The sequence below is a fragment of the Mus caroli genome, unplaced genomic scaffold (genome assembly GCF_978045245.1).
Source record: "Mus caroli unplaced genomic scaffold, Mus_caroli_1 scaffold_6, whole genome shotgun sequence".
NCBI classification, from domain to species: Eukaryota; Metazoa; Chordata; class Mammalia; order Rodentia; family Muridae; genus Mus; species Mus caroli.
Window position 1 is genome coordinate 148,109,409 of NW_028227261.1, and position 22,216 is coordinate 148,131,624.

The 22,216-nt window shown below is 40.3% G+C and overlaps 1 protein-coding gene across 1 annotated transcript in view; it reads left to right on the top strand.

Annotated features, from left to right (window-relative positions):
* Positions 1 to 22,216, top strand: part of Tox (thymocyte selection associated high mobility group box) — a 302,621-nt gene that overhangs the window by 268,562 nt on the left and 11,843 nt on the right. Inside the window, exon 7 of the mRNA XM_029476656.2 lies at positions 9,308 to 9,388. Within this exon, the coding sequence (XP_029332516.1) occupies positions 9,308 to 9,388 (81 nt within the window). The remainder of the gene's footprint in view (positions 1 to 9,307; positions 9,389 to 22,216) is intronic.

Here is a 22,216-nt window from a genome sequence, read left to right on the forward strand (position 1 = left end):
CAAGAGTAAAGAGCCAAGTTTTGTCTACTAATTCTATTACAATGATGATTTGTATTTTAAAGTAACAAGGGAGCATTAAAATAGCTTTTAACATGCTTTTTGCCTAGCTGTATAAGGAAACTATGTGTCTGTGATTACTGTCTATGCATATGAGAGAGAGGGGGGGAAGAGAGAGTAGAAGAGCTCTTATCAACTTAAAGGGGGACATTACTCCCATTCCCTGCTCTAGGTTTCTAGGCTTATACTATAATAGCCAAGACTTCTTAATCAAATACTTGTAATGTCAAGGTATTTTCCCTTTTCTCTTTTGTGTTTTTCTTCTCATTCAATAACTAACTCAAAGCCAGGCATTGGTGACACACCTTTAATCCCAGCACTCCAGAGGCAGAAGCAGGAGGATCTCTGGAGTTTGAGACAACCCCGATCTTCACAGAGAGAGTTTTAGGAAAAGAAAAGAAAAAAAGACCTCAAAATGTGTCTACCCCCTTGGGTCTCAATTACGGAAGTAGTTGAGGTGTTGAAAGAAAATTCATTGATAAATAAAGGATATAATTATACAATAGTTGACAATATGATTCATGTACAAGAATCAAATCTACTAAATAATAATCTTTAAGTCGAGATTGTCTAAGAAAATATTATCACATTATATTTCTTGAAGGAAGTAAGTATTTTAAAATTTGAGTACTTTTTTGAGAGTCACCCAAACAAGGTATTGTGAGCAATTAAGGTTACGCTGAGATACTGAGCCTGATGTTCCCTGTTGTAGCAGGAATCCAGGAGAGCTGATTCTTTTCCTTTAAAGATGCTCTTGTTTAATAAAGACAGAGACTGTACATTACTCTCCAACAACTGGATTATGATGCTACACTACAACACACATAAGGCCTACACCCATCTGGGCATCTGAGAAGGGATGGCATCCGGTGGCCTGGCCGCTGCTCTGCTGTTCTGTGGCAGCCTATCACTGAATGTTTGCAGGAGATGCCAGTGTGGCAAACATGCCTGCCCAAAAGGCACTCTGGAGCTTCCAAACACCATCGTGGAATTATTCCAGAATGTTCTATCTGCTGCATTGCCACCTGTTCAGCCTGTCTTAATGTTGACTCGTTGTGCCAACTCACTATAATATCTGCTTCAACGTTAAAGTAATTGCACTCAACTCTCATTTAAGATTCCAACTTGGGGAGCCTACTTACTGCTCTGCACTTTTAAAGGAACACTCCTAAATTAGTTTGGACAAGTCCACAGGATTGTTTTAGGTTGTGGAGGCAGTTAGGGTAGGAGGTCGAGATTTCATGTGCTGTAGTTGTTTGAAAACCCTGTTGTCATAATAGCCCACAATTGTGAGCAGCTACCAATATAAAAACAAACAGAGGGAGGTGGATAGAGTTATCAGTGACTTATTCGGAACTTGGAAAATTACAACATTTAAAGGAAAACATCGTTATCGGGATTACAAATAAATAGCTTTCTGCCAACCAGAAGAAACACACCTAATAGAACACTGTGTTTCCATCCCATGCCTGCTCAGTGTGGAGTTGAGGCAGGGATGGAAATGCAGCATGGAGGACAGATCTTTAATTTTTAGAATCCATGGTGAATGAGAAGCTGTGTGTTCTTTGGTTCTGCAAATACTCTGTCAATGCAGAGAACTTGAAAGGAAGGCAAGAGGAGTAACAACTGTGGTCAAGGAAAACAACCCTTCCCCATGAATCCTTCCCTCCAAAGATGCTGAGCACTCTCCACAGCTCAGAGAAGGCTCCATTTTAATACTTGGGAAGACAATGCTGAATCTGGAATGCAGAGAAAACAGTGCTTCGGATTCCAACCGGGGGTTTTAAATGCTAATGACTCTTCCAACAAGGAAGAACCCATTTCAGAAGCATACCAAGTTGTTTAAAAGACACCAGATGGAGAAGGGGGATAAAACACAAGTATTGCTGTGATTCTGGGGTTTGCTACTTTTCTCTCCCTGACTGGAGGCTGCAGAGGAAGAAAAATAAGTTAACACTCCTATCCCCATGCATCGTGGTGCCTTACTGCAGCAGCCCTCACCTTTTTTTACAAGGTCCCATCTACATTTTTCATCTCCCTTCATGACTTTGGGATGCTCTGGTTCTGATCACTATGGTATAGGGCCTGAGCTCATGATGACGATACAATTCCAACTCTATAAAATGAAAGGACTGGTCAGCTTCCAACAGAACAGGTTGACCCAGAGCTGTAAAGGGTTCTTGAGTCCCTTTTAGTCATGGAAAGTCACCTTAAATCAGAACCAGATGTAAATTACTAAATGAACCTTAAGTTCCTAATTGGAGACACAGTCGGGCTGTAAGACATTTAGCAAATTACAAACAAAATGTTCTTGTTTACATTACGTTAAATGACTTTAAAGCTGCAGCCAAGAGCTAAATAAACATGCTGTTATGCTAAAAATGGAGTGGAAAGCCTATTTGGATTTGGTGGATTTGGATTTGGGGAAACCGCAGCCCACGGGTGCCTGGAGAGTGTATTTTTGTAAATGCTAGTCCTGTCGTGGAAGAAGAGAGTAGATTTACCTCGAGATGCACAGCCTAATGAGCAGACATCACTTGCCGCGAACATGTTTGAATACTGTAGCATATGCCTTCTTTCGGGATGCATAATTCATATCCAAGGATATTAGCCCCAGCAGTTCAGCTCAATAGCAGCACCTCATTATTTTATCTCTCAGTATTTATTCCTATGTTTGACGCCTCATGAAATTACTGTTAATGTGTTTATATAAGGGCAGATCTGACAAGTGGGAAGAGTGTCATTTCCTCCTTCTTCCTGCTGCTGTTTCTTCTTCCCTGGTAGAAGGGGCAACTGTAAATAGTTAATTTGCTTCAATTATGAGCCTGTCCTGCTAAATTAGAAGCAGCAGGGATACGAAGAGCCAGAATTATACTTAGGAAGCGGCTGACAAATCCTCAGAGCCCATGGAATCCAATCATTTCCTCCTCGTTACTGCTCAGACACCCACTACACAAATGCTACTGGGGACTTTGCTCCTTAAGGTAGGACAAAATTTGAATTTTATGTCAACCATACTTAAGGTTAACGACAACCCTGCCATACTATAGCATTTGAACAGGTGTAAGTTTTTCTTAACAATTTACATATAAACATGGTGTGTTTCCTACTCTCTAAAAGATGAAGCATATTGGATAGGTTATTGGATAGGTAAAGCAGTAGGTTCATGCAGAAATCTCAGCACTATACCCAAGTACACAAGGCAGCACTGACACACACACACACAGAGGAAGAGGGTTATGAATTTGTTAGGGAGGTGCCAGGAAGGGCAAAGGAGAAGCTGAAGAAGACATGGAAGGATAGGTATGATGGAAGCACATGGTATCATATACGGACACTCAGAAACAGAAAATAAGATAAAAAGTAATTATTCTCAAAAATTACAATATTCAAATAATATATAAAGAAAAATTTAATTAGCAAAAAATAATAAAGACCAAAGCATGTAAGCAAAATTTATATTCACAGAAAATTACAAATCGGCAATTAGATTATAACTTGAAATATTAAGCACATTTTACTTCTAAAGCCAGGTTATGTGTGTGTGTATGTGTGTGTGTGTGTGTCAGTGTTGCCTTGTGTACTTGGGTATAGTGCTGAGATTTCTGCATGAACCTATTGCTTTACCTATCCAATGTATGTAAAAACATGTATTGGCACTATGAATATAAACATGTGTAATTCAGGTATTTGAATATTTATAATCTATACACAGTAAGAGTTAATAATTCATTTAAATGTTTCCATAACTTGGATGAGAAAATAACTCCAGTTGATATTCATTCCTTCAAGTCTGTTACAACTCTTCATTTGTACATATGTTTGGGACAAGTTGCATATCTATCAAATTCTCTGTTTCCATTGATGTGTGTTTTAATTTAGAAGATGCAGTTTGTGCAATGATACAGCCTAATGCCATTGCAGCTACTGTATTGTGTAAGTGCAGTTTTGTCAACACCATAACAGCACCACCTGCCAGCACATTTCTTAGAATACTGTCCTATCATTTGCTGATGTCTGACTGTGTTTCCTGAGCACCTACTATGTATTAGACACTGCTTTGAATGCTGGACTTCTATCATGAGAAATAGACCAGACCTTACAGTTACGAATTTTAAGGCTCATCTGAAGGCATTTTCATATCTAGGGGGAGCCATGAGCAAACACAAATGAACCTTTGATACCATATTGCTTTGATTCACTTCTAATTCTGCCATAGAGTATTGTTTATTGTGTCTGTATTTCCTGTTCTGTGAAACAGGAGGAATAATAGCAAGGCAACATTCTTTTTAGAGGAACTACAAAAGGAAGAGCCTGATGAGGACAATGACAAGAGGCATGCAGCCAAAGCATGACTTTGCTGCTACTTGGTGTTCGTACCCTTCATGTGTCATGCTACTTTAGGCGCATAGGAGTCAGCCTGTTAGTTAAGAGTAATTAATTAACAACATAGTGCTTAGTGAGTCCTCTTCATTTAATAAATCAGTTGATATGTTCTGCAACCATTTCTAAAGCCAAGCTGCCCATTTCTGGTGCCTAGTAGCCAGGAACAGATGGCATCAACATGGCCAAAACCCTTCAGGTGTATCAAACAATCTCCAAAAGGAATCAACAGCAAGATTTCTGTCATATCATTTAATGTTTTCAGTCCTCAAAATACAAACTTATGAAATTTTTCCAGTTAGAGTGTCCTTATAAAGATGCTGAGCAAGTTACACAAAATAGATAGGTAGCCATGTTTAAGGACCAAGTTGCATGCAAAATACTGACACACTTTCTCCGACTGATCTAAAGGGCATCATCCCTGAAAGTGATATCACTATATCATTAGATATAGATGAAGTTGCTATAGAGGTATCTCCAGAATTGTGATGAAGTTATTCTTCTTCATACATAATTCTGTGGCAAAGCATTTTCCATAAATAAGAAATGGTAGTGGAAAAAAATACATTTGTGTTTAACCAAAAGAGAAAGCACCTTGTCAGCTTTTAAATAAGGTTTGAATAGAATTCAGAATAAGAAGAATTTTGCACCTTTTCTTCTAATTATGACTCTAACAACTGTTGAAGTAAACTGACTAGCGATTACAGCCCAGAGCTAGAGAGAAGAAAGGAAGAGGGAATTATCAAGTAGTTTTAAGCTGTTGCTTTTCTCTGTGAGCTGGATAGGTTGTTTGGGAAAGAAGAACGCAAGAGTGAACTGACAGATTACATTGCATTTTTATTCTGGATAAGTGTGTCATAGTCACTGCCGTTGAAGTGCTGATTTTAATTAGGGATTATCAGCCTATAAAAACGCTTGTACTCAGTGATATTTAGATCATTCAGTGAATCACAGGGTCCTATGAGCAGGATTTGTGTCCTCCAGAACTGCTATCTGATGTCTAAGTGTGTTTTGGGTTAGCTATTATACATGTTTTAGTTTAACCAACAAGATGCGATGCTTAGATAGGAAATGGTGGCTTTCTTGGAATAACAAACCACAGCATATAACTATGTTAAGGAAGGATGAATTCAAAAGTGTTTAGATGAGCTGAGGAAATGATAAATGATATATTATGATTTTTGAATCCTCTTCTGGCCATCTTTGTACTTTATTTCAAACAGCTGTGGCCCATTTGGAAGCCATTTTGTAGCTCAGCAGAACACTAATATTTACTGTATGAATCACATACCTTTAAAATATTTGTCTTTCCTGAGAGAAACTATGTCTTTCCCAAACTTAACTTTGACATAAATCAGACCCATCCTCACTGGCCAGGTCTGTGCTTTTGATTGCTGAAGTTATCATTCACTGCTGAATACAACCCTACAACCCCTTTGGTTTCTGAAAATAAAGGGCTTTCTCCATCTATAACTTGAAGTTTTGAAATATCTTACAGGGGCTTTTTACCAGTTATCTTGAAATGTCCCTTTTAAAGTTAGAATTTGCCCTACTTCCTCTACATGTGGAATTCTTATATATGAATATCATTCTCTTTGGACACTTTCATTAATATAGAATTTAAACAGCATCCTAGCCCAACTTTAGAGAGCAGCATCAGAGAGACATACCCAGTGTGTAGAACTGGAACCATTAGGTAGTTCTCAAAGGTAGAGGGTCTAATTATTGCCGGGCAGACAACCTCACTCTGATCTGGGCTACCCTCCTTTAAACACAATTACAGAAATATACCTCCTGAAATGAACCCCCTTTGAATTCTCCCTCTGAACATCTGCAGCTATTTGGGAACGTGTGGACCCATCAATCCACATAATGTGAAGTGATGAGTTTACTCTTCCCTAAAGTGGTGTTTAGGCACTTACACAGTGATCCCAACATAGCCGATCATCAATAGCCAATGGGGAGCCATTTGTGAAACTGGGATGTCTGAATGCTAGTCAGGTATCCCGTAACAGCATTGATCCTGGGATGGGACCAGGCCTTATGTTCAGCATGAAGGGTGACAGTTACCTGCCTCCCCCTCCTAGTTGTTAATCAACACATTGTAGGAATGTTAACACTTTGTGTGGTATTTACTGCCAGCAGCCCAACAAAGGGTAGCAACATACTTACATGTTGCTGTTTTCAATAGAAACCAAATGGGAAAAAAAAAAAGACAGGAAATGCTAGAATCAGGCCATCTTACCTTTGCTACTTAGAAAACAATACTTTGAGCAAGCCTAGAGGTCCATATTTATTATAAGTCCCTCTAAAAGCTAAATGAACCCTAACTAATGGAAGGCACAGTATAGCATGTTAATTAAAATATGATACAATTATTTAGGACACTAAAAAAATTATTGAATATTTTTTCATATTTTTCTAAGATGTCAGTGTATATAAGAGAAAATACCTCTCAAAAACATTTGTGTATGTGTGTGCTTGTGAGTGTGTGTGTGGGGGGGTGTTGTGCATGCATGCACATGAATGTGTAGGCAAATATGCCCCTATGTGTGCATGCAGAAATCAGAGAACTTTGGGTCTCTTCCTCTATCATCTTCTGCCTTATTGCCTTGACAAAGCCTTTCTGAACAGGAAACTTGCCATTCCTGCTGGGTTGCCTGGCCAGCAAGCTCACCCTTCTGGATGCCCTTGCCTCTACCCCTTGATGGGTAGGGTCACATGCTGAACAATTTGCATGGGACCTGGGGACTCAAAACAAGCTTGCATAGTTGTTTGCAAGCACTCTTACCACTGAGCGATCACTCCAGCTCCTACCAGGAACCACCTTAAGGTAGTAAGCGGAAAGGGTTGCTTAAAGCCATTATATACAAATTATGTCATGGAGAAATGGGCTGAAGGCAAAATTAGTGAGAGTAATCTTTCGCACAGGGAAAAGAAGGAATAAATCAATAGAGATCAGAAGCACTTGTCTTCTAAATGTGATTGAACCAATATGGGTCATAATGTTTAAAATGAAAGCATCCAAAACTCAACAGAACCGTCATTTGTATTCACTCAAGAATTTCCACAGAAGATTCTGGACTTGAACTGATAGTCCTATAAATCTACGACACTTTTGTGCTTCAATCAAAAGATATATCACTCAACTTTTTTTTTTTTACTAAGAACAATAACAGAGCTCCTAAATCAGATTTCTAATTTTCTTTAGTTTCTTATTTAGTCAAGGTAATAGACTGATCAATGATAATATTGCACTGATTAACAATTCCTCACCTTAATTAGTTTTTACTATATAAAATTCTAGCTAGTTGTGAAAGTCAACACTGCATACCTCCCTAGAAGGGAGTAATCACATTCATTTTATAGGTCCAGTTATTCTAGCACAGTAGTTTGTTTACCTGGAGATCTGTTGGAGTTAAAATATTCATGAGTCAATCATAGTTTTCCCATCTCGAGTCTCAGAATTGTACTCTGGTCTCAGCAAACCACTTTCACTAGAAGAGAACCGTGCCCTCTGCTGCCAGCTGCCAGGTGTTTGGCCTTAGACACAGTCCCACCTATCTGCTCCAACGGACTCTATATCACTTCTCAATATTACCTGACTCTGGTTAATAGTCACAGCAGAGCCAATGCGTTTTCATTTCCACAGTAAACGCTGAAGATCATTTTGTTCATTTGGGCTGATTTTAAAAGATTGCATAACTATGGAACCTTGAAATGCAGCCTCAGGGCAGAGGGTAAACCTGTCTGTGCCCTAGCTTACCCCCACTTCTTCCCTGCCTCTTCCCCTGTTTAAGTGGCCCACAGTGACCTCTGGCACACAGGAGCTGGTCACTTGTCAGATCCCAATGAGTAGTCTCTGCTTTTACATTTGTTTTCAAGCCTTTGTCAGTGTCCATTACAGAAAACTTTTTATGAGGGCCCCATGGCTGTAGTCCATGTTTCTATTGGAATAGAATGACATGTAGGTGATAGAACGTGGCAGGTTGTGTCCCTAGCCACTTGCCATCCCCATTCCAGTCCTGAGAGTACCCTTGTCTGCTGCTGCTGACACCTGAATCCTTGGAAATGTAGCCTAGAGGCTCTTAAAATTCTGATGAACCCACAAATACCAATGCCTGACCATTGGTCTTCTTACCAGATAAGAGACATCATCCTTAAATTTCATCTCAGTTTTATGTTTGTCATGAACCACACATATTAGAGTATTACTGTACTCTTGAATGCCTGTCTTCTGTACAAATGGGAACATCTTATTCTGGGTAAGGTTTTTCAGAAAGCCTTCATCAATGCTGCCAATACTCCCACACTCAAACCCTCTTGTACACGTTCTGAAAAAAATGAGAAAATGTTACAATGTTCATTCTTCTAACAGTCTATCTTCATTCTTCTTTCAAACCTGTATTAGGAAGAAAACATACTCTTTGAGAGCTGTATATTATTTTTTTCCTTTTTCTTTTTTTTATTTATTAGGTATTTTCTTCATTTACATTTCCAATGCTATCCCAAAAGTCCCCCTTACCCTCCCCCCCCCACCAACACCCTACCCACCCACTCCCACTTCTTGGCCCTGGTGTTCCCCTGTACTGAGGCATATAAAGTTTGCAAGACCAAGGGGCCTCTCTTTCCACTGATGGCCGGCTAGGCTAGCTTCTGAAACATATGCAGCTAGAGACATGAACTCTGGGGGTACTGGTTAGTTCATATTGTTGTTCCACCTATAGGGTTGCAGACCCCTTTAGCTCCTTGGGTACTTTCTCTAGCTCCTATCCATATGTGTGTACGATTACCATTCCATCTTTTCCATCCCTTGAAACAAAAGTAGATACACAGTCTAATTTAAGACTTTCTGTTGTTGTCACAGGTCTATAAGAAGAAAACCGAGGCTGCAAAGAAGGAATACCTGAAGCAGCTAGCAGCATACAGAGCCAGCCTTGTATCCAAGGTAACATGCAATTGTTTGGTACTGTGACAGATTGTGGCCATCTTATGCAGACTTTGATAGTCATTTTAAAGCATAAATGATCATGTTGGCATTTCTGCATAATTTTCTTTGTGTTGTGGAAATATTTTCTCATTGCTGGAAGACCAGAGTCCTATCTGGTGGCCTTTTGTAAGACACTGTCTACCTGTGCATTGTTGTTCATTTGCAGTCAAGCACATTACATTCTTATTCGGTAGCTGAGTCCAGTTTGACCCTTATCTTCCTTCCACTGCATGGGCCTTTCCTGAGGAGATGCTATCCACTTCAAGTTCCAGTCTCATTATATCCGCTTCAGGATATAGAATCCCTTCATTGGGTTTTTAAATGAGGGTACTGAAAAATATTTTGTGCTTCAGATAATCTTATATTAGTCCTTGCTTATATATACACTAAAGAGTTGATTCTGTTTGGCTTAGTGTTACGAAACCACACTACCCTACATGCAGCTCTCAGGAGGGTGATTGTGGAGCAACAGGATTACATCTAGAAGCACTTGACATAGCAGCTTGTCCAATCCAGATTGCTATTCCTTTGTTCATTGTGGCCACCGCAGGCTCTAGATTTCTTTGCAGTCATCCACAAAACGTGCTTTCTTTTTACAACTACAAATATCCATTTCTGTTCTAACAACCCTTTTAAAAATACACACATTAGGTTTTTGTATCAACAAAAATACATACTGAATATGTTCCCACCGAGGGGGAAAGAAGGCAAAATACAAATAGATATGATGGTGTTGCAGGAAAAATACTGCTTACGATGTAAAATTAATTTTTTTCTTCCTGTCTCATTCTACATCCCCACTTTCTGATTTGTCTGCCTTTCAACGTGTATGCCTTTTCATCTGAGCTCACGTTTCGGTCTATGTGCAGAATTTAGAGAACACTCAGGAAATTTTAACGAAGCCCCCATCACATGTAGGATGCATATCATCAGCAAACTAGACCTTAGCCATCTCCTATCCCAAAGACAAGAGCAGTTAGCTGGAGTGCTTCTCCATGAGAGAAAACTTAACATGGCAGGTGTCAGTCTAGACACAAGGCCCTTTGGTTAGTGGCATGCAGATTGCCACCACGATGCCTCCGTACTGACTAGGCCTTCACTTCCAAAGCATGCATCATCAGATTTGCCACTTTACTCCCTGCGGCTTTACTCCCTGTTCAGTCTCCAAGCAGCAACCCTCAGCACAGGGCAATTTGTATAAACACTGCAAATTGCTATTTCTACATCTAAGAAACCAAGCACATTTTTTACAGCTTACTCTGACATTTTTTTTATCTCTTTAGCAGCAGGAATTTTGCTGGAGCTGTTGAATCTCTATTTTTGTATGGTTCTCTATGATGTGTGTTCAAATTGAAGGAAAGCTTCAGTCTCCATGCGTCAGAGAGATACCCCTGCAATCCTGCACACATAGCCTTCTCCACACCTGTAGGAAATTCACAGCCTACCTCCCAGAATGTGTGGCACCAAATGTAAAAATCTAATGCTTTTCCAGTTTAATTATGACAACGCAAAGAAAGACTACTCAAATTTAAACATTTGTTTTTCCACGTTATATTCCCGTACTATATTATAAATTTAAAGTAACAAACAAGTAATCATAATTCCAAAATGCTACCATGTACCAGCCAGGCTATATTCTTTTTGGTTGTTGTTTGCTACTTCATGGATTTGTTGGCAAATTTTCACGGTCATGTGGATGTAGCCTTATGCCAACCAGAGAAGAGATAGTAGACAACAAGTAACCTGGACTCTTCCTGTAAAAAAACATGTTTCAGTCATGGAAGGCCACTAGTAAAAGCATGGGCTGATAAGTGTTGAGACTTGCAAAACCCAAAGTCACATAGTAAAAATGTGGCTAGACTGATTAGCAGAGGCCTCATGGAAAATGTGGTATTGAAGTTGAAGGTAAGAAAAGACTTGACCTTACAGACCCCAAATGCCCGAAAGGAAGAGAAGACAGCAGCTCAGAGGAGGCCACTGTGGCCAGACCTGAGTGATTAGAGAGTCTGTGAATGGATACCATATGGGAGAATGAAAGGAGCTGGGATTTATTCTCAGGGCAAGGGGATGTGGGACTGAATGAATAGGCATCTGTAGGGAGCTGAGATTTAGAAGAGCTCACTTTATGAGAAAGCACTCTCTTAATCTATGTGTTTTATTCTGTGAAATAGGCTTACATACATAGGAAGGAGATGACTAGTGTCATGGCAGCATTGTTTTTGTTGGGCTCTTGTCATTCTCTGGGCCATGTTACTCAAGGACATCAACACAGTACTACATCTTTCAAGTCCCCAGTGTCCTGAAGTTATAACATGAGATAGCATTCTCTCTCCTCTCCTCTCTTCTCCTCTTTCTTCTCTTCTTTTCTCTTCTCTTCTCTTCTCTTCTCTTCTCTTCTCTTCTCTTCTCTTCTCTTCTCTTCTCTTCTCTTCTCTTCTCCTCTCCTCTCCTCCCCTCCCCTCCCCTCCCCTCCCCTCCCCTCCCCTCCCCTCCCCTCCCCTCCCCTCCCCTCCCCTCCCCTCCCCTCCCCTCCCCTCCCCTCCCCTCCCCTCCCCTCCCCTCCCCTCCCCTCCCCTCCCCTCCCCTCCCCTCCCCTCCCCTCCCCTCCCCTCTCTCTCTCTCTCTCTCTCTCTTTCTCCCTCTCTCCCTCCCTCCCCCCCCAAGGTCATTCCATCCAGGAATCACTGTGGAAGCCTAACATCTGCTTTCTTGGGTCCTTGCCAGCCCCTTCATGTCACATCTCCAGAAGTCTTCACTTAGGCAGGTTCTGTTCTGTTCTGTTCTGTTCTGTTCTGTTCTGTTCTGTTCTGTTCTGTTCAGTGCCTATATTTCTCTTGCATTCCTGGGCTGATAGTTCCCCCTCATTTGTGGTCATGACATAATCTGCTACTGCACTGCACATGGTTTCTCATCCAGGAACCAGCCCAGGCCTGCCAGACCCTTCTCTATGTCAGGATCACTGGAAGGTGCTGAAAGACAAGCATGGATAGGCAAGTCCCTGTGGAATGTTTCTTGATACTCAGATGACTTGGAGCTGCTTTCTAAACTTAACTGCTTCCAACAGAACATGATCAAAAATAGAAATGCCAGTGAACCTGAATTGTGGCAACAACACTCTTTAGTCTTCAAGTTATGTGCATGACTTGGAATGCAATCCACATGTTGCTTAATGTGGCCCCAGACTTGAGTGAAATTGAAAACTATCCCTAAGAATAAAGACCAAGGTTAATAGTGACTACTTTCACCTCTGTACCTCAAAATGACCATTCTAATGCATCCTTGGAATTTTCCCCCAATGATAACATAAATAAAAATGGCTCCCTGCTGCTGAGTGACCTCTCGTGAGCCATTACTCTCCATAGACACTTCTACAGGGTCCTGTTGAACATCATACCCCCTTGCTTTTGTAGTGCTGTGTTTTACCACCAAGAAGTCTAATGTCGTGCCTACCTTGGGGACAGGGTGGTATTGACATCAAGGACTGCAACCCTACTGGGCCCTTCTTCTGGGCCTTCTAGGTTTTCCTCTACCCTCAGTGGCTGTCAAACCTGTCTTATCTTTCAAACTAATGCCTCTTACTCTTTTCTAAGAAATCTCTACCAGCTCCTAACCTTTTAACAGCCAAGAGTGGTGCTACCTTGCCTCAAACAAGGCTGGCTTCTGGAAGGCTGTTCCTGCTCAACAGCATGACATCTTACCAGAGTACTGTGGACTAGAGTATGCTCAGTGCTGGGATCCCCCACCCAGTATCACAGTGCTCCAAGTGGGTGCTATTTGACCTCGTCATTCTGGGCAGTGACAGAGCTAGAACACGGTCCAGGCCTTCCAGAATTGCTGGGTGCTCCCATGGGAGTGCTGTGTGCAAACAGTGCTAGGAAAGCCCCAGAATTTCTGATTTTAAGCACTAATATATTTATAACTTTAAAAGAAGTTATTAAGAAAAACAAAAATTGCTGGAAGGCCTGAGGTTAAAAGATAGAGAAGAGAGGATTTACACTGATTCCACTTGATAACCAAAGACTTGGGGATATTTGAGCCCACATAGGGCATTAGGCAGAGAGAGGGGATTATCCACACTGCACTAACAATGAATGTAGAACAAATAAGTGGGTATTTGAAAGGAGAGTAATCAGATAATGAGTGTTAAAGTTTGTTGAAGTCTCAAAGTGTAAGATATAACAATCTCTTTTTCTTGAAAATTTTAAAAAGCAAAAGCAAAGGCAGCGATTAAGCAGCCAGAGGGGGTTCTGAAGTACCTTTAACATCTGTGTTTCCATATGTCATTAAAGAACTGTGTTAGAGGACTTCATAGAGGGCACCACCATCAATCTAGGAAAGTCTCAGTGGGGAGAAGAGGGGGCAGAAAAACCATCAGCCACTTATCGATAACAAATGAACCTGAGTTCAGATCCAGCTGACCACTTCCTGCACATTTGTCTTTGGGAAGTTACTTAGAGGCTTAAGGTTTAGCTTACTCCAGTAGTAAACAGAGATCACAGGACATTTTGAATAAAGTTTCCAGAATAAAGTAAGAAAACCTGTATAATTTAATGTTACATTTGCGGACAATAAGCTAAATGAAGTAAGTTGGTGGCATGAGGACTGAGTCCTGGACAACTCCACTTATAGTTTAAGTTTAGTATGTAAAGTAGTCATGCCCGTAGAGTTAAAAACAAGAGCGGTGGTTGCTAGTGTCTGAAAGGGAAAGAGGGACTGCTAACCCACAGACATAAAGGTCCAGCTAGGAAGATGAATTAGCTATGCCTGTGGTGCACAATGACTTTTGATCCACTTAAAAACATGTGTGAAAAGGGTAGATTTGTGTTGTGTTCTTACCATGATAAAATAATTTTTAATTAAAAACTCAGTTGCATGCTTCAGTATGTTGAGCAAAGGATATTCTTAGCTAATATAAATGATTCATAATTACATTTTAGTATTATTGGTGAGTATGCACAGGAGTAGAAAAAGAACCATTGTGTGGTCAAAAAGATAGCTGGGTCATAGTTTCAATTTGTTTGCAAAGTTACCTCTTTAAAAAGATACTCTAGCCCCTTGGTCTTGCAAACTTATATGCCCCAGTACAGGGGAACTCCAGAGTCAAGAAGTGGAAGTGAGTGGGTTGGGGAGCAGGACGGGGGGAGGGTATAGGGGACTTTGGGGATAGCACTTGAAATGTAAATGAAGAAAATATATAATAAAAAAATTTAAAAAGATACTCTAGAGGTGAGAAAAAGTAACATATTAATTTTAATTTAATTATTTAAATTTAAATATTTTTCTCTTGCCTCCATCCCATTAAAAGATTAAAATGTTCTAAACATAAACAAAGATACATTTGTTCATGTCTTCTTAACTGAATTAGGCTCCCTAAATCCTGTGAAGACCACGAAGAGAGTGTAGTTGTTCTGGCTTGGTTGTTCACTATGGAAGGTCATATTGAGTTGGGCTATTAAATACATCTTAAGGAAATATAGTTTTTCCATAGACTAAGAAATTCCTAGACATGAGTCTAAATCATTATGTTGAAAGCAATAGAGAAAACTTTAAAGCAATGGAAGTGGTTTCATTTCACCACATAGACCAGGATTTATATTCCCCAAATGAGTGTTGCATTCAAAAAAGTCACCTTGGGAGGCCAGAAACTCATTTTTTTATTGCTCCCAGGGTTTGAGAGATTTTTCTGAAACTCCCATTTAGAACTGTAGTCAGGAAAAGTTTATGAGCCACTCTAGAAAATCAATCTTGTTACACTATTTTCACACATCATTCTTTTCTCCAGACATCACCAAGAGAGAACCCACAGCTTTGGCTTCCACTCAGTATTAGCTAGCTCCAAAAACTGAATTCACAATCAAAAGGCAAAAGAGTTGTGTGAGGCTATCTAAAATGGTGTCCTCCTGACTCTGAAGAGAATTCCAACAGAATATCTCCTGGGATAGCAACCATACTGCATGTGAAGCCAGATCAGATGCCAGCTCACGAGAGAGGATTTGGATGTCTGTGTTGTGATAAGGAAAAGTAGTTTGTTATTTGCTTGAAGCCACCCATTGTATGTGTGATCCTATTTTTACTAAAAGGGGTGCTATTGCTATAATGAAACACAACAACCAAAAGCAGCTTGGAGAGGCAAACATTTACTAGGCTTGCATATCTAGAGGCAGGAGGTGGTGCAGAGCCCACAGAGGGATGCTGCTCACTGACTTGCTCCACCTAGCTTGCTAAGCTTGCTTTCTCATAGAACCCAGGACCACCAGTCCACAATGGTCTGGGCCCTCCCACATAAATCACTAATGAAGAAAATGCCCTACAGGCTTGCAACAGCCCTGTCTTATAGAGGCATTATCTTAACTAGGGCTCCCTCTTCTCCAAGGACTCTAGCTTGTGTGAAGTTGGCAAAAAAAAACTAGATGGCACAAGGGTTTGTCAGTGTGTGTGTGTGTGTGTGTGTCAGTATTTATGTTTGTTTGTGTGTGTGTGTGTGTTTGAATGAGGGGGCATATCACAGAGACTCATGGGATGGGGACAATCTCAGTATGGGTCCTCACCTCTCACCTTGTTGGAGACAGACTCTCCTGTTCATTGATGTATATGCTGGGCTATCCAGTCTGTGAGCATCTCGGATCCTCCTGTCTCTGCCCATTTCACTTTAGCTGTAGTGCTATTACAGATGCTTACTAATGCTGTATCCAAAGAGATTTTCTTAGAAAAGCTTAGAAAGGACAGTGAAAACACTTCTTTAAAAAACACATAGGACAGGATGGTATTTAAGTAAATTAATTAAGTTCTCTGATGCTATTATCGATAATAGAGAAACTAAGAGCCCAGTTTCCATTAAAGGAGTTTCAGTTAGAAATGAAGAAATGTTTTCTTTCTGGAGAATGAGATAAACTTACAGTATTTATGCTGTGGAGAGCTATCGAGACAAATAGTGAGTGTGAGTCTGGAAATGGGATGGATCCTTTTATAACTGTTAACATAAAATTTGAAGCTCTGAGCCAAGATTGTGATTTAAAGATAATAAAATCTCATGCTTCAGGGTATAAGTTAATCACCTGCACGGGCCAGGAAGGATTTGCTTCTCAGAAGGAACAATGTACAATAGAGATGGTGCATAAATTTTGTTTAATTTTCAATGCATCAAGTGTTGGTCAGTACTGAAAACTAAGAATCAAATTAGATGGACTATTAATTTGATTTGGTCCAGCAACTCTTATGTTATTGCTTCCACCAAGTTTTATGTCTTGTGTTTATACTTTGCTATTTTAAATAACAATTATTTTTGCAATCTTTCATTTTTATAGCACACACCATTGCCAGAATGGAGGCATTTGTACACTCTGCAGCATCATCTTCATTATACAAAGTAAATGAGAATGCAGTTCTCTTGGATGATCATCAACTTGCTTAATAAGAACTTTCTTAAGACATTTAGTGTTATACCCTTTGTACATCTTGCATTTTGTCTCCACCATAGGCCCAAATGTCCCTGCAGATACTAGCTTTCCCTTTTCCCTAAAGAAGATGTCATCCAGATCCTGTAGTTCAAATACAAGAGGAAACAGAGCATAGTTAGAAACCAACAGTAAGTAGCAGGTCAGATGTGGCTTATGGTAGAGCCCTTACCTAACAGGAATGAGGTCTTGTGTCCAATCACCAGAATGGAAAAATAAATTTAAAGAACACATCTCTCCTATAAAAATATCAAAATCTTTGATTGATTTTCAATTTACATTAATAACATCATGATTGTCAGATGATTGACATGAGACGCTACAAAGTGGAAAGGTTAAAAGTCGAAACAAATTTAAGTTACTTAACACATAGGAGACAGCAGTTCTTATTTCTAATTGTCAGGTATATGTAGTGCAACTGACTGGCAGAATTATTGGATGACTTTTGCATTTTCATTGGTAGAACACCGAAAGAATACTAAATTTATGATGTCTTCATATTTCCATTTAGTGAGATTATGAATTCATGACTATTTAGACTATTCACGACTGATCTAGAATGAATGTATTCTACCTATCTCCAAAACAAGTCACTGTAATTAATGGATGACAGTTGTACTGGTCTAATTAATAGTTTGTCATAAATGGAGTTGAAAGCTGCCTTGTCTCCCATCTAAATGACTGAACTTTCATAAAGGCACAAATTCTCCACATCTGGGTGGGACACTGCAAGCACCCCTGTTGGGATCTGAGGCTGCCCAAACTTGTCCTGAACAAGGATGGCTGCAATAGGCTTGCTAATGTGGAAGGGGGAAGCTCACGAGCCTAAAAACCCAGACAAAGAACTCCAGGCAACCAAGGAATGAAGAGATGATCTTCCCAAGAAGACAGCACACTAATTGTTTATCCAATACCAAATCATCTGCCCTAAAATCATACATAGAAATACCATTATACAAACTGAGCAGGTCGTATATAATGTGTTGAAGAATCAACAGTTAAGGAAACAGAGGGCATGGTTGTGAAAGAGAGAAAGGAGGGACGCATGGAAAGGCTTGGAGGGGAAATGATATCATCTCAAGAAGTTTATAAAATATTTTAAGAATGCTGAAGCTGAAGGGTAGTGTATCTGAACAAGGACAGCATGAAAAGTAGAAAAACAAATAAAGAAAAACAATCTGACATCCAGGGGGCGTTTCGAGCCTTGAGATCCTTCTGCAGCCCTTGGGAAGCTGGAGGATGTGTAAGAGATCTCAACAAAGACACCAGCATCTGTGTGCAGCACTGCCTAAGGATATCCAGTCAAGCATTCATTCAAAACACATGTATTCTTTGAGCTGTTCTAGCTGCATGAGTCATAGAGGACCAGGTCCCTGAAACTTAAGAGATCTCTTTCTTCAGCCAGGACATCTTAGTCAAAACACAATTTAGTAAGAGAACTTACGCTTGAATGTCTACGGTAGCTTCCGAAGTGACCCAACAATTTAGTAAGAGCATGCAAGCTTGGGCATCTGTGGTGGACACAGAAATGGCGCAACAGGTTATTTAGCCTGTGAAATTCAACTCTTTACAAAGTAAAGAGAAAAAGAATCTTTAAAAAAATGTAGCTTCCTAAAAGTTTCCCTCTGTGTCAGACATTGCATGTTAATTGTTCTCTAAGTTTTTAGAAATCTACTTAGTTTGAAAAAACAATAGCCCTGGGGAGTAAACATTCCTGGTATTTCAAAGTAGATTTAGATGCTGGCTAGTCTTTATAATCTTTGTTGTGAAGAAGATAAATGTCTGATAGAGAATGGTTTGCACTTAATTACCCACGAGGAAAAGAGCCCTCCCTTACTCTGGAAGCTCTTCCATGCAGAGGGACCTTCAGTCAGTTCCAGATTACTTCCCTCAAGTCCTGCGTCCCAGAGGTGCGTGTTATGTTCAGCAATGAATTCATACCTTCAAGTTCTAAGAGACAATGGAGGGAAGTGGCAGTAGCCTATCTGATCAACAACTCAAAGGGAGGTATTATGATTTTGGTTGCATAGTCTATGACTCAGGGAAGCATTATGTCCCTGTGTGACATAAATCCCTTTAACCTCCCCCAAGACACATACAAACACATCACACACACATAAACATTATATATGTATTTTAAGTAAGTTTATAAAATAGTATTTCCCTATTTCTTCCAGTGTATTTAGTGATATTTCTTTCTCCCTCCTTCCTCCCACTTCCTCTGTATTACTATTCCTCCCTTTCCTCCATAGTTTTGTCCTAACCACCCCCTGCCACCATGTTTCTTTCCTTCCTTTCTTTTTTCCCACATTTTTATTAGATATTTTCTTCATTTACATTTCAAATGCTAACCCAAAAGTCCCCTATACCCTCCCCCTGCCCTGCTCCCCTACCCACTCACTCCCACTTCTTGGCCCTGGCATTCCCCTGTACTGGGGCAGATAAAGTTTGCTAGACCAAGTTTCCTTCCTTTTATAACAAAAACCTGTGCGCTATTATCCCCCTCTTTAGAGTGCCTCACCCTCATTCCCATGGTACCTCTGCATCCCTAGCCTCTGAGGTCACATCTGGTCATAAACCAAATGTAAGGCTCAGAGCGAGGAGCCACAAATAATAACATACATGCAGTGTTTATCTGTCACGTCATGTAATATTGTCTATTTCATCCATTTACATGAAAATTTCATAATTTCATTTTCCTTTATAGCTGAATAGTATCCCACAGTGCATATTGCTACATTTATATTATTTATGCCTCAGTTGAAGGACATTTAAGTTGTTTCCAGTTCCTAGATATTGTAATGGGAATGGCTGAGCAAGTGTTTGTGCCGTAGGATGTCAAGGCCTTTGGGCATATTCCGAAGGTTGGTATAGCTGAGTCATTTGGGGGTCTCTTTAGCATTTGGCACCAGTTTGGAATCCCACCAACAGTGAATAAGGGTTCTCCTTTCCCCGCATCTTCACTAGCACTGTTGTCAGTTAGGTTCTTGACTTTAGCCATCTGACTCACATAAGATGAAATCTCAAAGTAGTTTTAATTTGTACTTCCCTGATTGTTAAGAATGCTAAACACTTTTTAAAGATATTTCTACCACTTGTATGTCTCCTTTTGAGAATGTTCTGTTCAGACCCATACCTACACACCACAACAACCAACCTAACAGCATAGCCCTCGTGCTACAGTAATGGCACTTATGTTGGAACCGTAACCAGAAGCTGCCCAACTGAACTTAAGGCGTGATCAGTAGGAATCACCCCTGGTTCTTCAAACATAGGCAACTCCCTGTGTCTCAAAAGTCACGAATTCTAAAGAGAATCTGCCATGGACATTTTCCCACATCAGTATAGTTTCCAACTGTATTTTAAATACTTATACACATAGATAAATGTAGCATACTCCTCATTAAAGAAACCACTGTTGAAGTAGACAGGGGCAGTTACAGAGATTCACAACTGGTCAAATGTCAGAGGATGTCACTGTGGTGTGTCCAGTCTTGATTGCTACATCTGCAACACAGCCCCTATACACAAGTGAAGAAGGGTGGTAAGACTGTAAGAGAAGAGGGTCATGACCAGAGGCCAGGCAGGGGTAGCACAGGCCTTCAATCTCAGTACTTGGAAGACAGAGACAGATCTCTGAATTCGAGGCCAGCCTGGTCTACAGGGAGTTCCAGGACAGCTGGAGATACATAGAGAAATCTTGTGTTGAAAAACAAAACAAAACAAAACAAAACAAACAAAACAAAACAAAACAAAACAAAACAAAACAAAACAAAACAAAACAAAACAGATAAGAACAAGAAGAACAAGAGGAGGAGGAGGACTGCCTTCTCTATAGACACAACACAGATGCTCAAATCATGGTTTCTCAACAGTATGGCTCCCTAAACAAGACCTGTACAATTACATTAGTTAACTTGCCAACACAGATGGGGGAAATCCACAAAGCTAGATGGAGAGCTATGGGCACCAATGGCTGCTGAGAGAGATCAGAAAGGAAGAGAAAGAGAGCCATTTCTCCAGAGACAAGCCACCTGATAGGTTATCCAATTCCAAGAGGCCAACCCTAAATACCAAAAGGGATCATCGGTAGGTTTGAGTATGTGTATATGTGTGTATGTATATGTGTATGTGTGTACAATGAATATATAGCTTTCTAAAACTCTCTCTGTTAAAAATTCAGTTAACACTTTGACCTTTGCCTTAAATTATTAACTGGTTTATACAAAAATGTAAACACAGAAGCAAAACAATCTAGTTAGTTTTCTTTCATTGAATGCATCCTCTGGAAGTACATTTCATACACTCTTTCTGTCTGCAGACCCTTTTACAAATTCTTGTTGAGCAATTTTTGGCATTTGAGGTTAGAATACAGGGAATACAAACTTGTGTTCCAATTGTACTAATGAAAATTGTCTTGGGAGGTGGAGGGTGGTTAGGTCTCCTTGGGTATGGCCTGCCTTTCTATCAGCTCTGAATAGCATTGCCATCGTTTGGGGCAGGGTGTGAGTGTATGAGTATGTGTTTATGTATGCGTCTGTAGCTCACAGTGCTTCAGACTGCCCTGTGATAATGAAGCGATCTAGATTGATCACCTCCAAGTGACAATCTCTGCATTTGGACCTGTTGTTGATCTCTATAGTAGCTTTTTTTTTCTTATTTCATCATGATATTCTCATACATTGTATTGGCATCGTGATTAATGTTGTAATTGTGCAGGTCTTTTTTAGGTAGCTATACTGTTGAGCTTCCATGGTTTCAGCATCTACGTCATCTAGAAAGCACTATCCTGAATCAGGTGTCCTCGTCCCCTTCTCTTACAATCTTTCCACCCTCTCTTCAGTGATATTTCCCAAGCCTTGTGGATAGAGGTTGTATTGCAGATGTAGTGATCAGGGATAGGCACCCCACCGTGATATTGTCTGCATTTTGACCTGTTGTGGATCTATGTAATAATCTCTTTCCTTATTCGATCATGACATTTTCACACATGCACACTTTTGGCACATTTTCTAAGGGGTCATCTATATCCTTCCTATAAAACAATAAGAAGGACTTGAGAATCACCAAGCACAATGGGCTTTGCAGGGAATCCAACACACGAGGGAACATCATTCTTACTGTGGGCCATTTACTTTCTCTGCATCCCTGGGAGTGCCTGCACTACATTGCTCATAGTGCTGCAGACTGGCCTGCGATAATAGCTAGTTTATGGTGACTTCCCATTCATAGTGCAGACTACGGATAGAGAGTAGCATTGCCCAAACTCGAGGGACATCAAGGCCTTCATGGACACACTATCCCTGCATTGCTGAAAGAGGACTCACCCCGG